The sequence below is a fragment of the Olea europaea genome, unplaced genomic scaffold (assembly GCF_002742605.1).
Source record: "Olea europaea var. sylvestris unplaced genomic scaffold, O_europaea_v1 scaffold942, whole genome shotgun sequence".
In the NCBI taxonomy this organism is placed as follows: domain Eukaryota; kingdom Viridiplantae; phylum Streptophyta; class Magnoliopsida; order Lamiales; family Oleaceae; genus Olea; species Olea europaea.
Genome location: NW_019267915.1, coordinates 167214 through 185531, shown reverse-complemented (window position 1 = coordinate 185531; position 18318 = coordinate 167214). Strand labels below are relative to the sequence as shown.

Genomic DNA, 18318 nt, shown 5'->3' with positions numbered 1-18318 from the left:
ATACCATAAAATTGAAAAAACTATAGATGTTAGAACTACTCAAGGAACACATAAAATAAACATTTTAACAAAAAATACAGTATCAGAATTATTATCAAAAATAAGTAAAAAACATAATGAAAGGATCCAATATGTTTATTTAGCAGGAATACAAATAATGTTTAAATCCTTATTTAGGGAAGGAGTAGATTCACCATTAACTGTAAGTTTACATGATGGAAGAATTATAAATTTGGAAGATGGTCATTTAGGAACTATAGAAAGAAATTTAGCATATCAAAAGTTAATATTTACTTGTTACCCAAAATATTGTGTCTCATTGAAAGATAAAAATTTTAATGAAATTTTAGGATTACATTTCAAATTACATAGAAATGATATAATGGAACCAGGAGATCAAATTATGACTATCGAATATAGGGCATTATACACATTTACTAATTCTAATTATGAGAATATTTATTCCAATAAACCATACATAGAAATTCATAAGGAATGTAAGGATATTAGTAGAATAGTGGAACCAAACAAACAAATAAATCTTATCTCAGAAGAATATGAATTTAATATAACTAAAAATAAGCCTAAAATAACAGAGTTAAGAGAAGAAGAAGATTATAAAATAATATTTCATAATGAAGGTTGATAAAGAAATCAAAAAGTTTTAGACTACCTAATAAAAAGGAATATATAGGAGAAACTAGTAGTATAAAAGAAATAAAACCTTATAGAAATATTGGACATATGAAAATAAAAGGAAAATATTTCAACGGTAGAAAGTATATAAAAGGAGCAAATATATTGATAGATACAGGAGCTGGTGAATGTCATATGGCTGCAAATAAAAATGAAGGATTAATGACTTACAAGATAGAACCATATGAACACAGAAAATTTGATGGACAACTATATATTACACAATTAAAGGTAAAGGTACCAATAAAAATAGGTGGGATTATATATACAAGTTACTATAGTAGAAACAAATATAACTTGTGCCTTAATTGATACAGGAAGTGATATAACAATTTTTAAAAATTTCTTAATAAAATCATGGAATAAAAATAGTAAAATAAAAATAACAGGAGTGACTGGAGAAAGTACTCAAATAATTGATAGTGCTGAAAAAGTTAATATAATACTTGGTAGTAAACAAGTTATAATAAATAAAGTATATAATTATAATAAATTAGAATGTGATATATTATTAAGAAATGATTTTATCCAACAATTTCAATATTACAAACAAAATAATTACATGATAATGTTACAAATACCTTGTACACATCTATTAAAAATACCAAGAGAATTTAGACCCTACAGAATTCAGTCAGCCCAGCGTGGTGATAAATGGGAAAAACGACCAATAGTACAAGATGAACTAAAAAATAAAAAACTATCATATAAAAAGATCCTAAAATCAGAAATAGAGATAAGTATGGGAAAAATCATAGAACAATTAGAAAAAATTTATGAAGAAAACCCATTATTATTTTGGAAATCATATCATCCTAAAGCTAAAATAGAATTAACAGAAAATATTATAATAAGAGTTAGACCAATGATGTATGCCTTACAGGATATGCAAGAATTTAAAATTCAGATAAAAGAACTATTAGAACAAAAGCTAATTAGACCCAGTAATGGACCTCATAGTAGTCCAGCTTTTATGGTTATGAAACATTCTGAGCAGGTTAGAAGAAAAGCTAGAATGGTAAATTTGATGGTTACTTTTTACCAAATAAAAAAGTCCTAATAAACCTTGTAAAAGGAAAACAATATTATTCCAAATTTGATTGTAAATCAGGATTTTGGCAAATAAAAATGGAAGAAGATAGTATACAATATACAGCTTTTAGTACACCTCAAGGAAAATATGAATAGTTAGTTATGCCATTTGGTTTAAAAAAAAAAGCTTTTCAGATGAATTAAAATCCAAAGAACAAATACAAAAATTTTTAGGATGTTTAAACTATGCTGAAGGATTTATTGAAAATCTCTAAAAAAAGAGACATAAGATACAAATTCTACTTAGGAAAACAAATACTAAAGGATGGAACAAAGAACATACTGAAATTGTTAAATCATTAAAAGAAGAATGTAAAAATTTACCAAAATTAAGATTACCAGATGAAAAAGATAATCTAATTGTCAATACTGATGTCTCGGATAAATATTGGGCAGCTATATTAAAAACAGATTTAAATGAAATATGTAGATATTCAAGTGGAAATTTTAACCAAGCAGAAATAAATTATACTACTCATGAAAAAGAATTATTAGCAATTATTAGAGGAATAAAAAAGTTTTCATTATTCTTTTTATCTAAAAAATTTGTTGTTGAAACTGATAATTCTCAAGTTGCAGGACTTATTAGAAATAAGTTACCTATGGAACCTCAATATAGAAGGTTACACAGATGGCAAGCATATTTATCATTCTACAATTTTGATATTGTTCATATTAAAGGAATAAATAATTATCTTGCAGATTTTTTGAGCAGGAATATCGAATTCGGAGATGGATAATATCAAAAATTCATTAATAGACGTCAACAGATGAATGAAATTCCTCGTGGAAGAATCTGAAGATATGAAAATTGGAATTGAGCAGTTAAAGGAAATGGCGGAATCTATTCAACAAAATGTCAAATTATTGGTGGAAATCTCTAATTCTCATTCCAAATATACCAAAGAATTGAATGACAGAATTGTTGATATTACTTCACAATTCGAGTCATTAGATACCAAACAGGAAATACCAATTGATACAATCTCAAAAATACAAACAAGTACACAGTTAGGAAGCAGCAGTGGACCCAACAATATCAAACGAGACATAGCAAGTCCCCGGAAGGTGACTATAAAAAATGGTGATGAACATACAAGAGTTATAAGAATCAAAACTGATGAAAATGATGATACCCCTTTATCATCAAAATAAGAAGAATATAGATCATTTGCCAAAATTGTTTATGAATTAGAAGAAAATGAATCATATTTTATTGCATCGGGAGATCATGTTTATCCCATATTAATAATTACCAAAGATGCAGACCCTTTCATGGTCAAAATGGCAGCAGATTATGGATTTCTGGATTTGATCTATCCAGGAAAAGATTTAAAAGAAATTGAAAAATTTGATGATATATTCAGGACAGAAGTTTCAAAATTTGCCCAAGGGAGGTCGATTTATATCAAATTTTATTCAATAAGTCCCGAGGTTGATGGAAGGATATATTATCCTGCTGAACATATTATTACAATTGGATATGTTGGCCGAGATTTCCAGATTGAAGTTGGCCGAAATAATAAATCATTGCCTAAAATCAATTAATCATGGATAAAATCTCAAAGAGTTTTGGGGATGAAAGTTCTTTACAACATTGCAAAGAACTTATATGATAAAAAATTCAGATGCTTGTGCCAATATGAAGGATGGACACTCCTTACGAATAATGGAAAAGAAAAATCTACCATTTTGAAAGAATATATCCAAAAATTTGATACTCATCAAATTAATGGAAGTCCTACAACAATCCAAGAATCATGTAGATTGAGGGAGTGCCCCACATGCAGACAAGATTAAAAGATTGATTTTTCAAGATAAAAGATGAATGGAGATAGATAAAAGGGGACCTACCACTACCAAAGCATCTAGCCAGCTGCATATGGAGTTAAAGATGGAAAGGCAATAATAGAGAAAAAGATACCCCTTTGATGGAAAGGCAAAGAATGCATGTGAAAATGTAGACCCCAGGAGGAAAAGAATAGAGAGACATGTGAGCCTTTTTTCAAAATTCTGATGTATGTAATGATGTAATAGATCAATAATAGTGAATTTGAGTCATGTATAAATAGAGGTCTTTGGGGAAAGAATGGATCATCTCGAGTTAGAAACCATTCTCTTTCCTTAAGCTTTTTTTAAAATCAGTTTTTCTGGAAACCCCTTGTATACAATAGAAATCTTGTATAAATCATTATAGAAATAAAATTTCAATCTTTTGATATAAAAAAGATATGAGTTTCTAAACTTCCTATCCCATAGATTCTTGATAGATTGAAGAAGATAATTTCTTTCTTACTTTCACAAAGAGAGAATTTTCTTTACTTAAGATCTTTATTCTTAATTCTAAGAAAAGATACAGTGAGGGCAAGAAGCTGAAATAGCAGAATTTCCATTGAGGCAAGAGGCCGTTTGAGCGAGCAGTTTGCAGATTCAGAGCCTGAAGGTCACTCGATTCTAAGAATACAGATTTAAGATCAAAAGTAAGGTAAAATTATTGTCTTTGTTAAATTTAGAAAGAATTCTTCTAATATCTTGAAAGAATCGTAGGGATTATTACTTTTCATGTTTGCAAAAAACTTATCTAACATGTTATTATTATTCATAAAGCTTGCAAGGAATTATCTGAATAATGCCAGGTTATACAATTAAAGGATTAGATAATCTGTTAGAAAAACTATTACGAAAAATAAGAAATATTTTTGCTCAACTAAAGACTATGGATATTTCATCTAAAGAATATGATAATCTTAGTGAATTACATGACAATTATATTACAGAATATGCTAATTTATTAGATCAAATGATGGAACTATATATTAAAACTCGAAACGAAAGAAATAGAGGAATTTTAGAACTATCCCAATAAATTAAGGATATCTTGTGCAAAATATGACAAATCCTTTCATTAAGGGTATTATAGACATTTTATCAAAAATGAATAGTGGCCGGTTATTTATAAAAATCTCCCATTGGAGGACGAGGGGGAGGAATATTTGTTCAAAATTGTGATTACCGGAGAGTTGGAAAATCAATTTTACTCTCTCGTTACGCCAGAAATGAGTTTAATATGCATTCAAAGGCCACCATTGGAGTTGACTTTCAGACGCAGTCGCTTGAATTTGATGGGAAAGAAGTTAAGGCACAGATTTGGGACGAGGAAATACACGAAAATGGCTCTTCCACTGTAGCAAAATTTGACATTGGCCTTTGACCCATTAAATGAATTAAAAAAAACAAATTAAGTTAAAAAAAAAAACTTCACAGTAAAAGGTCATTTTATCCTTCAGACTGTTTGAAAATCTCTGACCGACCGCCGACCGATCGACCGACCGACCTACTCTAGAAATTCGACCGACCGACCACCGGAGTTACACCAACGTCGCAGTCAACGACCATCATCTACATCGGAAATAAAATAACCGGTTAGTTTTTATCACTTTTCTCCAGTTAATGCTGTTCATGTGCAAGTTTATAGCATTTTCCTTAGTAATTTCGGTTAATTAGATCCATGGGCATGAGTAGTTAGATTGTGGGCATGCTAGGAGTGTGAAAAATGTGGATTTTTAGCTTTTTTTGGAGCTCAGTGGCCGGGAATGGCGATTTCCGACCGATTCCCGACCCCCGGCCAACAGTCACCGACTGTTGACAGTCTGGGTTTGTTGTCTAGGCCGACTGTTAATGGCCCAGACTAAATATTTAATTTTAAATTTTTTTATAATTTTTATAATTAATTAAATTTTTTATTTGATTAAATAGTAATTATGTTATTTATTTATTTAATTTTTATCATTGTCAATATAATATAATAATTAAAATATTGTAAAATTAACAATGTTGATTATTTTTTTTATGAAATTATCTTTAATTTATATTTTCAAATTTATTTAAATAATATGAATAGTCTTCACATTTTAAAAAAAGGTAAAGTAATTATTTATTTAATTTTTATATTTGTCTTTTATATAATTTAATAATTGAAATATTGTAAAATTAACAATGTTGATTCTATTTTTTTTATGAAATTATCTTTAATTTATTTTTTCAAATTTATTTAAATAATATGAATAGTCTTTACATTTTAAAAAAAGGTAAAGTAATTATTTATTTAATTTTCATATTTGTCTTTTATATAATTTAATAATTGAAATATTGTAAAATTAACAATGTTGATTCTTTTTTTTTATGAAATTATCTTTAATTTATTTTTTCAAGTTTATTTAAATAATATAAATAGTCTTTACATTTTAGAAAAAGGTAAAGTAATTATTTATTTAATTTTTATATTTGTCTTTTATATAATTTAATAATTGAAATATTCTAAAATTAACAATTTTGTGTTGTTCCTTTTTTTTTTATGAAATAATCTTTAATTTATTTTTTCAAATTTATTTAAATAATATAAATGGACTTTACATTTTTTGAAAATGTAAAGTAATTATTTATTTAATTTTTATATTTGTCTTTTATATAATTTAATAATTGAAATATTCTAAAATTAACAATTTTGTTTTGTTCCTTTTTTTTTATTAAATTAATCTTTAATTTTTTTTCAAATTTATTTAAATAATATAAATAGTCTTTACATTTTTCGAAAATGTATTTAATTTGAAATTTTTTGTTTGTAAATATATTTTCCAAATAATAATTATTTTATTTAATTATTTAATTTTTATAATTTCCTTTTTTATATAATTTAATAATTGAATACATAATATTGTTCGAAATTAATAATTTGTTTTGTTCATTTTATTGTTCTTTTATGAAAATCTTTAATTTTTTTGACAATACATTTAATTTGATTTGTTATTTTTTGTAAATATATTTTTCAAATGTAATATTTGTGATTGTATGGTAATTAGAGTTCGGTTCTCTTGATTTTGTGAGATTATGTTTCTTTTGTTATCTCATGTTCAATGCTATAACATTTGAATTTTTGTAGGATGGAGTATCATTTAGATGCAGAGTTGAGACGGATGTCGGGGAAAGCTACTTGGAACAGTAGCTTTGAGAGTTTTACTACTGTGTTGGAGTTGCTCGATGATCAGCACGGAGATACGCTACGACAGTCCTTCTTGTGGCCACTGCACCAGTTGCGAGAGGTGCAGTATTCAGGACAGATCATTGATGCACTTCTATGTCGGCTTCTGAGGTCAGTCGACGGCGATTCCCTCCAGTTCGACCTCGGGGGCAAGGTCGTCAGTTTCTCGATGTTTGAGTTTTCATTGATCACTGGACTGAGGATTACGGGCGACGATGCAGCCATGGAGAGAAGCAATAGGCTGTACGAGACGTACTTCCAGGGACATCGGTCGATGCCTCTACCCGACTTGATGGTCGCGATCAGGGGGTGCGACCATATGCTAGATAGATTGAAGCTTGGGCTGGTCTACATCCTCGAGAGTGTAATGATGTGTCATTACAAGAAGACTGTCATCGACAATTTTCATTTGCAAGTTGTTGACAACATCGATGTGTTCAACAACTATTCGTGAGGCCGAAGATGCTACGAAGGCACCGTACATGTGTTCACCAGATCGCACTCGAGGCTCAGGGGGTTGATGCGTAAATACGATACATATGGATTGCCCTTAGCGGTGCAGGTAAATATTTAATATAATCAAAGTTAAAGTTTTAGTGTATTACATTGATGCTTAATAAGTGTATGTGTTACAGATTTGGGTGTATGAGATAGCACCTGTACTGGGGGCCCGCTTTGCGCAGCGAGGGGAGACACGCTGTCCTCGGATGCATCATTGGAGATCATCGCGAGCGGAGGGATGTCCCACTGGGAAGCAGTTATCGGCCCTCCTTGACGATCCTCAGGTAAGTATTATACATTTGTGATTTATATTATACGTAATTTAAAATTTTGTTTACATCATCGTTAAGTAGTTGAAATGTCAATATGTCAGCTTGAAGTCATACCTGAGTTGACGCCGTCGATGAAAGAGGAGGCTCGGGGTCTTGTGCAGGATTTAGGCGTTTCGCACACCCCAGACGAGGAGATGTCTGATCCGAGCTTGGACCGAGATTGGGTATGTGAATGAAATATAATTTATTGAATATCGTCGACGTATAAATTTATTGAATAATTTATTGAATAATTTTTCATTTTATTTATGTAGGAGGGCGGTCCAGCTGATCGACAATCACCTTCGCCGAGGGCATCGCCACCACCATTGGCATCACCTCCGTCGAGAGTATCGTCCCCGCCATTGGCATCACCTCCGTCAAGGGCATCACCACCTCTAGTGGCATCACCTCCGCCGGGGCCATCGCCGCCGCCATTGGCATCACCTCCGTCCAGACGCCTCCCCCGTGTGTCTCCGGGGCACAGTGTTGATTTCTATGCCCGTTTGACTGGATTTATAGCGGAGGAGGTCGGCACGCTACGACGAGATTTGACGGAGAGGGTCGATGATCTGGGACGAGAGTTGACAGGGAGGGTCGACGATCTGGCAGGGAGGGTTGACTATCTGACAGGGAGGGTCGACGATATGGGACGAGAGTTGACAGGGAGGGTTGAAGATCTATCACATGATGTTGGAATACTACAGTCTTCCGTTGTCGACCTTCAGGATACAGTAGCGGCGCTTAGAGGAGATTTAGCCGACAGACGATGGGGGGACAGAGGGGATGGCGGAGATCATGATCGAGAGGGTGGCAGAGATGATGATGGAGAGGGGGGTCACCCACATTTTTGGCGTGATGAGACATTGGAGTCATTGTGATTTTCTATGGAGGGCGTGGCCTCGATGGGGATGGGAGAGGGGACTACGGAGGGGGTGGCCCCGACGGGAGGGGTGGAGGAGGTGGCGACGGAGGGGGAGGCCCCGATGGGGGGGCGGAGGAGGTGGCCCCGGAGGTCGAGAGGACGCCCGACGTGATTGAGGGTAAGAGACATGCTGTTGACGAGACGGAGCAGGTGGTCGGCAAGAGGTTGAGAGTGCCGTCATAGTATGTTGTTTCCCCCTTCACGGCTGAGGCCAAGAGGATGACGTTCATCGATGGGACATACCCGAACTTATTCAGAGAGGTGGACAATGCCAAGTGGAAAGCGTTCGAGATAGAGTGGAGGAGAATTATCCCCGGGTAAGTATTGTATGATTTTAATAAAGTACTGTACGCTAACTCGTCTACGCTTATTTTAACATTTCCCTATTTTTTACAGAGTTAGCCGCACAATAGGTCAAAGGACGGTCTCGGACCCTTACAAGTGGTTCCACAATATCACCACTGCGGGAGCTTGGCTCGCTGACGATGTAAGTGAACTATTCATTTCGTGTTTTTAAGTGACATTGTGTTTATTAAATGAATAACTCATACTTTTTTGGTGTTTCCTGCTGCAGCACATCGACCTGGCCATGGACTTGCTGCGAGATCAAGCTCAAAGACATCCAAAATCATTTGATATCCATGGTCGAGTCATATTAAACACCGAGTTCCTGGGTGCCGTTACCATAGAGTATCAGTCGCTCGAACTTATGGGTAACGAGTACACAGTGCCAGAATATATGCTCGAGTGGGTGATAGGACTGTCACCAAGTGTCGGGGGAAAATCATGGGAGGGTTGTACACATATGTACATTCCAGCGTGCATCAATAAACACTATGTTACACTGGAGATCCTTTTTGCTGACTCGACTATATATGTGTACGACCCAGATCATTCATGTTTGACACAAGGCCAGTTGGAGCAAAACTTGGAGTCCGTGACTGTAATTGTTCCTATGATGGCCAGACGAGCAGGGATAAACGTCAGGACAGATTGCGGATCGTTCGGAACGCGACAACAGCGCGACAGTCCGTAAGGTAAGTGTTTGAACTTTGGTGTTTTCTTCTTTCAGATTTAATTTTTATTTACACAGTACTGAACTGATTCATTCTTGTTCAATTGTAGCGGTGGCTGTGGCATATTTGTCATTAAGTACGTTGAATTTTTAAGTATAGAACATAAGGTTGATGGAATCAACCAGTCGTGGATACAGAACTGGAAAAAGAAGCTAGCATGTGATTTGTTCGAATTTAATGCTGGCCCGTAAATTTCATTTATATATACGTAACATTTCAATTGTAAATTTAATTATTTTTGTAATTATGAAATAATTGTTAATTTGTGTTCAATGTATGTAACATTCAAATTGTAAATTTTATTATTTTTGTAATTATGAAATAATTGTAAATTTGTGTTCAATGTATATAACATTCAAATTGGAAATTTAATTATTTTTTGTTATTTTACCCGTATGCTGAGTATGGAACTATTTTTTTCATATGAATCATTATAAATACCATTTATCAAGAATAAATATTGAATATGAAAGATTTATAAATAACAAATATTGAACAGTGTAAAGTAAAAGGAAATATTATTCATTTCACGTACCTGTCTAGTCGTCATTTAGGGAAATTTGACTGGTACAAAATTGCCGAGTATGCCCTACGGCTCTGCACCGGCCACACCTACGCGGTCGAGGAAACTCTCCGGTAGATGGTATTTTAGATGTACTTGGACGTCCAGGACCACGCGGTTCAACTGCTGGTGGTAAGAAATTATGAAATGGGAGAATGTGTTCGGGAACTTCTCACTCGGTTTCATTCGGTAGAGGAAATATAGTCTCGGCATATGCTGTTCTCCAAGACTCAGTCGTATAATACAAAGAGCATAACATTCTCGCAACAAAGCCTCGATACATGGCTACCGCAACTGCATGCTCACATGGAAAACTCTCCAACTGAAATCTCGTACAAGTGCATGTGTTATCAGTCAAGTCCACCATATATGCCGTATTACGTGCACATTGCACGGAGAAGCGAAACTCATCTAGTGCTTCCACATTCAACTTCCTCGCAACATCTGCCGCCTTAAACAGTTTCTCCTCTTGAGCTGGGGCCAACACGATAGTGCAACTCTGTGATACCGCACGTCGGTCATGAAATCACTGTTGTAGCTTGTACGAATGTTCTCAATCATTGCGAGAATTAGTAACTCTCGATCCTTCTTAAGCAATGCATTGAGAGACTCCGCATTATTCGACGTCATCATGTTATATCGACATCCTGGAAAGTATGATCGCGCCCAATGTTTGATCTCCATCTTCGTCAGATACTCCAACGCCGGTAATGATTTACTTCATATCTCGAGCATGAACTTATTACACTCTTCAGCACTGTAAGCTTCGGCTGCTCTCCTAAACAATGAAACGATGCCTGTGCCCCGATACCTAGTCTTCAAATTACCTTGTATATGGTACATGCAATACCCGTGATGTGCCTCGGGAAAAACTTCAGCGATACCGTTTATTATAGACTGTCCTCGATCGGTTACAAAGGCAAGGTCTTCGACTTCCCCGATCACTTCCCTCAGTTTAGAAAAGAACCAAATGCAATAGGGTAAATTTGGATGTTGGCATCTTGACATGTAGCAATAATTAATTTGCCTTGATATTTAGCTTTCAGAGTTGTACCATCAACTAGAATTACGGATTGCATCGCATTTCGAAAACCCCGAATACATTGTCCGAGAGCCATGAAGAAATACTTAAAACAATTATCGCCCCATGTCTCAATAAAAAATGCCATGCCAGAATTAGTTGTCCCCATGTTATGGCAATACCTAGCCAATTTAGCATAGCTCTCTTCAACCGATCCCATTAAATCCTCCAACGCACATTCTTTGGCCTTCCACGCTTTCTGATAGCTCATGACCACTCCGTACTCTCGACGGACGTCGTTAATGATGTCCGAATGTCTGTAGATCGTCCGTGGATCCTGATACTTGTGCATTATCTGTCGACCAATAAACCATGCTCGAGCTTGCCTGTGATCGTTTCGAAGAATTCTCACTTCGTAAGTATGTTCCCGTGAATACTTGCGAATTACGAAGCACTCATTCGTGTCCGTCTTAGTTGCTCTCAAGCGCCAATTGCAACTGTCTTCGACGCAAGCAACTGTCAACAATGACTTGTTTGATTTCTTTACCTTGAACTCAAAATTATATTTTAATGCCAGCAGGTGCACAGCTTCCTGCAAATCTTTCTTGGTTTCAAACAGTTGTTCGACTTGCAAGTCCTCATCATCGGGAGCCACACGGGAAGAATTGGAGGACGGTCCACTTGTTCCAACCTGTGAGCTCCCACCAGGCTCGTGTCTCTGTCGGGATAAAGCAATCAAATTCTCATTTGTAAACTCGTTTATATTCTCATTGTCTTCAACTGTCGACGGAATTCTGCGCGTAACAGCAACATCACGATCAGAAGCAACTGTCTCAGGAATATCCACATTATCCGCAGGAACTATCTCCACTGTCTCCCAAAAACCTCGATCATTATTATCCGCCCTATCTGAATCTTCGCGTTCACCTTCGATAACATCCTTCGTAATTAAAGTCACACCAAGAACAGTCGGAGTCCGATGCATTTTATTCAATTCTAATAGATAATTCAATTCAGCAGCATTAGTAACGAATACCGGTGGCATCGGAATGGATGAATCCCCATAACCGTTGAATAGATATCTCAATTGCATATCGTATTGAGATTGATTCAGCTTATTTTGCAAATCGTGGTACATTTCTAAGTATGGTGTACTCTCTGTTACGAGAATTGCAATACAACCACGTATGTCACTCGTCCATCTCCATTCCCACCGATTATTTTCATTCAATTCGAAATCACCGAAATAACACACGGGGATTATCATATTTGCATGAGAAAATGGTTTGAATCAACTTCATTTATTAATTATAAGAAAAGGCCAACAAAAATCAGCTGCAGTCGGTTAATTGGCTGTTTAACAGTCGGCTGTTAAACAGCCGGCTGTTAGCTGGCTGTTCGGCTGTTTAACAGCCAAGCAGTCGGACTGTTTTCGACTGTTTGGCTGTTTGTTAAGCCAAAACACCCAATTTGGCACAGGAAAATACCGTTCTAAAGTTATATATCTGTTTAATTTTTTTTTGACAGGTAAGATCTATTAAAAAAATCTATATCGACATTAAATTTCTCTATTTAAACGTATACTAATTTATTGAAAACGAAATTAAACATGCGTGAATGTACTTACCGATTTGAAGTAATTGATGTGAAAAAATTTCTAGCTTCAACGTTCCAAAGTTGTTCTAGATTTTGAGGTTCAAGCAGATGAAAAGATGAGAATTTTTCCTGTGTTGGAAGCTCGTTTTGAAGTTTTTATAAGTGGTGAAATGTTTTATTTTCAATTATTAACTAAAAGGGTAGTATAGTCCTTTCAACAATATATTGTTTTGTAATTGTACAAAACATTTAAAGGCATCTTTGTCTTTTACCATACAAGAGGCCAATGTCATAATATTCATGATTTTGGAAGTCAAAGTGAAATTTAGCTCCTTTGATTGGGTCAAACTTAAAAGTACCCCACCCTTGATAGTATTCCCCGTTGGCTTGATCTGCTCAAGAGTACGTTTCTTCTCCCTCAAAACTTTTTCTATTTTTATCGGTTTTCGAGTCCAATACTCAGGGCAGGTTGTGTGAGTTTGCTCATCAGTTTGAAATATACTTTTTTTTTTTTTAAAGGGAGTAGGGTAAATGGTTGAATTTTCATAGCAATCTTGATGTGATGATTTATTGGTCGGGCTTTGATGGATTGATTCTCTTTGTAATGAAATGGTAGGCTTTTAGCTATTGGAGAAGTATGAACAAATTAGTTTGTTTTGTTTTAAAGTTGAAAGAATTACAACAGAGGGGCAAGGTACAACCTCCATGATCCATGCTGTCTGATGCTGTCTGACTCTTATAATTTTGATTTTGTGTAAAGTTCCCTCAATGGTTATACCTTGACTAAAATTGGTATCATATGTCAGGAGTCCAGGCATTTTCTACGTTCTCATTTCGTCTATATAAATATTTGCATACCGATAAGTTTAGAAAGATTAGGGTGGTAAACTCACAGGAAATGGTTAAGATGGAATTTGAGTAATATCTGATTTCAATATGATAAATGTGGGTTATTATGATGATCAGGGGTTCGGTAAATGTCAGTGCTTTTTGGTGTTTTAGTATTTAGGAAAAAGTAGGAAATGCAGTATGTCTAATGATTTAGCTGTTGACAATCAAGAGTTTACAATTAGGGGTGGTATTAGCGTTTGTAAATTTGAGAACTGTTTGAATTCTATTTTAGGTTTGCTATTACCTTCTTTTAATTGTCCGTGGTTTACATAACTAAGAATGAATAATATAATTTGAAAGCTATAAAATTGGAAATCATTCACCCCAGTGGAGAAAAGTTGTGATTAAATTATATTGCTAAATCATTCGTGATTGAAGAGAATGTGTGATGTGCAAGCAGTTGTCCGGCCTTGGGTAAAGCTCATGTTCTACATCCTAAACAGTGTGTAATGCAGGAAAAAGAGTGCTACAAAATTCCAAGCCCAAGAAACGTGATATTGCTTAACATTCTGGTTTTTAGAAATTTTTGCAACAAATAATTTTTCCTCTACATGCAAGCCTTATGGTCGAGATTCTTAATTTTGCAGGATCTTTAACGAATTGGTTTGTCAATTTCTATGTACAACTACTTTAATTATAACAAAAAAATATAGGGAAAATTACAGAGTTAGTCCCCAACCTATAGACATTGTTCAACTCGGTCTCCTACCAATTTTTCTTGACCACATTGTTATCAGTTTTCTGGTATTGCTAGTCCCTAATTCCCTTTTCCATTATTTTGACTGTTAACCATTCACATGTACCTCGCATGTTCAGTTTTGAGAAGTAAATTGGTCAATACACTGTTTGGATAAAAGAAAAGATGGGGAAAAGGAAAATGAAAAAGTAAAGGAGAAATGAAAATGATAAAAGAAAAATAAAGGTAAAAATGATAAAAATCTTAACACTTCCACCCCAATCTGCTGCCACCTGCTAGTTCCCTTACCATGCGATTTAGTTGTTGAAGTTAAAAAACCTATATATCAGCAAGTTTCTTAGGAGTTGGAGTCAGCAATACTTAAACAGATTTTACAGTTGTCATGAATCTCTAAGCTAAAAGGCATAACTGCATTTGACAGTGGCATGCCTTCCACTATATTTGTGTTATTGGGGAACTTTTCAAAGCCATATGAACCAATTCATTGTTTCCTGCTATTGTGGAGCTATATAGGAGTCTGCATTTTTTAGACATGTAAGGGGATCAGCCACAAAATATGTGATGTCTTGATGATTAGTTTTTATCCAGATAATGGTTAACAAGCCTTTAAATGGATCCAGTTTCCCAAATGTAAAAGTCAAAACTTGGAAGGATGTATTCCATTTCTAATAATTTTGGTAATAGTGTCCTTCAACCCCTTAGATGTATTATCCTTGATAAATTTAGACTCCTCTCAAGACACAAGAATGTTTAATCAATTAAATTGTAAGGTGTTGGGAAAGGATTTATTCCCTTTTCATCATACATAAGCCATGGGACATCAACTAAAACGATTGAAGCATTTTTCTAAGGTCGGCTACATGAAACATTTTTTGACACTATATTTGATTCATTGTTAAATCTACTTGAAAATCTAGAGCACATCCTTATTAACTACAACTTGCCTGTAAGGTTTGGTCTAACCCTTTCTTATGAATCGGATCTCTTTAAGTCTACACAAAACATGCTCTAACCACCTAAGTTGGCACCACCTCTACCATGCAATAATTTCTTAATCCACAATACTTCATTCTTTTTTTTTTATCATGCTATTGTTTGGTATTATATGCTTCTTGAGAAGTATGTCATTATGGTATTTTTCAGTTTTACATTCTTTTATACTCATCTCAAATTAGTTTATATTATTGCCTCGTGAAGTTCAATTAAAGAGCCCCTCATCATGCAGCTCTCACTAATACAACTGCTGCGAGGATGCTTGTTGGAAATAAATGTGATTTGGAGAGCATGAGAGATGTAAGCTTGGAGGAAGGCAAAAGTCTTGCAGAATCAGAAGGCTTGTTTTTGATGGAGACGTCTACATTGGATTCAACAAATGTTAAAAAGGCTTTTGAAATTGTTATGAGATTCATAACAATGTCAGCAGGAAGGCCTTGAATTCGGATTCCTACAAACCTGAATTATCAGTCAACAGAGTTTCCCTTGTCAATGACAGCTCAGATGGATCAAAGCAGACTCAACGATCCTATTCTTGTTGTTCCAGGTGATTCAAATCCTATATTATCCACAAACGTCTACAAATGAAGTCCTGCCTTATTGGTAATTTTAATTATTTGATTTTTTGGTGTATTTCTTTCTTAAATAATGATTCCTTAATGACGGGGAAGATGGGATATCATAGTTCAATAATAAAGATTAATTGTTGTCATCAGTACCGGGAGAATATTATTAAACTCATTGTTCTGGAAATGTAAATCACATAATGGAAGGCTGTTTAATTTTCTGATTGTAGATTGCTGTTACTGATTTCTTTACATATGCATTATCCTGTTTCGTTTTTTCCTTTTGGTCAGGCATAAGCCTTTATTAGTTTTAAGGCTTAATCGGCATGACAAGAAGACCCGAATTTTTAGATCCATCAGCTGAACTCTCCTAAATGTATGTCCCTGAGGGCAAAAACTGAAGAAGTGGCTAAGAATAAGCATGTGTTATTGAAGAATAATAAATCGTTTGGGACTGCTTGACTGTGGAAGAGTTGAGCAGTGGGATACAAAAAGTTGGGGGTTCATTTCTTCATTTATCAAGGATTAGGCACTGAAAATGATCATTTTCTTTTGATTGGATGATAATCTAGCTTAAACATATTAAACTATGGGAATATTAATTTAATACAGCTTAGTTCAAGAAAGTGATGAGAAAATGAACACATCTTGAGCACTTGGATCCAAACAGGATTTGATATTGTAAGCCCAACTTAGACTGTAATGACTAAAATGCCTTTAATCATAGAAACTATTCTTTACCATATTTTCCATCACCTTCCTCTTTCATTTTGCTTCTCTTTGTATGAACTACTCTCTCTATTCACAGTTCCTTCCTTTCTTTTTCTCGACTTTGAGCTCACTATTTCCCGATCATCTTGCTTAATTCTGTCTGGTTTTTTCCGGAAGGAAAAGAGGGATCTTGAATTAGTGAGTGAATGAGGTTATTATTTATTTATTTTTTATAAATATTAAGTGCTATCTTTCTCAGTTCGAAAGAATTTTTGCGAAATATGCATTGTATTGTGTGACTCCTCGTGTAATTTTTAACATAATGCCAAGTAATATTCAAAATTCATGCAGCAGTAAATAAACTAGAGCGATACTTTATGCTATTCAAATTTGTTAGGGGTACATAATTTGGTGTACTGTTAGCTTTATTCTATACTATTTAATTCGTCAATTGCAGAAGAATTACTGCACCATGCGCCTTTAAATTTTTGATCATTATATGCCAATAATATTCCACCATTTACCACTGCCACAAAGTTCATTCTTTCGGTCATTAACTAAGAAGTAAAATCCTTTATTCTTCCTCTTTATGTGTTTCCACTAGGGTGAGTATAGGCACTAACTTGTTCTAAAAAGTCGAGGTATTTCAAATTGCTTGTTGAAATTATTTCATTATTGAATTGAAGACATATAAGAATTCTGAATCAAAGAAGAAGCAGTCAAGGTCAGTGGCGGATGTAGATATTTAAAGTTAGTGGGGACACGATTCAAACTTATTAAAAAATTATGTGTACTACATGAACACATGCAGCTGATCATTATCATAGATTCATAAATCTCATATATATGATAAATAACAATTCTCAAAAAAATTCAATTAATCTCACATATACGATGAATAATGAGTTCCAAAGAATTTTCAAATTAAATATTGCAAATGAAAAAATAATCTCAATTCTCACTATCTCAATTGTTCGGTTATTGCTATAACTCTATTCTAATAAAAAAGTCAAATTACCATTACTGCCCAAATTTGATTTTTGGCTCTAAAACCCACTATATATATATATCTTGATATTTGGTGGGTCACTTGACCCACCAGACCAAGAGTAGGTTCGCCAGTGATCAAGGTTTGAGGTCGAGTCACAATATGAAGTGATCTAAAGAACACGTGCGAAAATTGCCCATCAGTCGTCGCTTTGAGGTCATCATCTTGGCCTAATCATTATTATTTATAAGTAACATTACTTGTTTTTCTCATATAAGTAGCACTGCATTTTGAAGAATGTCTAGTTGAACTTATCTCATTTATCACCAAATCAATACCTACCAGATTATTCAACCCTATTCTTTTCTATATTCTACAAAGTGGCTCTCGCAATTACATTCTAGGTGGAGGGTCACCTGCATATGATTCACAATTCAACTCAGAAGAAAAGTTTACCTCCCACATCCCACCACCACAAATGCTTACAAACATTGTTCTAAATAGTGTAAAATATGGCCAGTCTAAAAAAAGTAAAACGTGCTAAGTGTGATAAGACAAAGCAAAGTTTCGTGCCTACACTTCTTAGAACAATGCTTACAAGTATCTATAGTATTAAATCGATTTCTTCAAACAATTGGATTTGTGGACCCTAAT

The 18318-nt window shown here is 34.5% G+C and overlaps 1 protein-coding gene and 1 pseudogene across 1 annotated transcript; both read left to right on the top strand.

The window, feature by feature from the left end:
• Positions 1-6995: 6995 nt before the first annotated feature.
• Positions 6996-8519, top strand: LOC111392593. The gene is made up of 4 exons (XM_023017948.1): positions 6996-7241; positions 7462-7525; positions 7678-7823; positions 7914-8519. The coding sequence occupies exons 1-4, from the start codon at positions 6996-6998 to the stop codon at positions 8517-8519; spliced, it is 1062 nt and encodes a 353-aa protein (XP_022873716.1).
• Positions 8520-9302: 783 nt separating this feature from the next.
• Positions 9303-16166, top strand: LOC111392592 (annotated as a pseudogene).
• The last annotated feature ends 2152 nt before the right edge of the window (positions 16167-18318 follow it).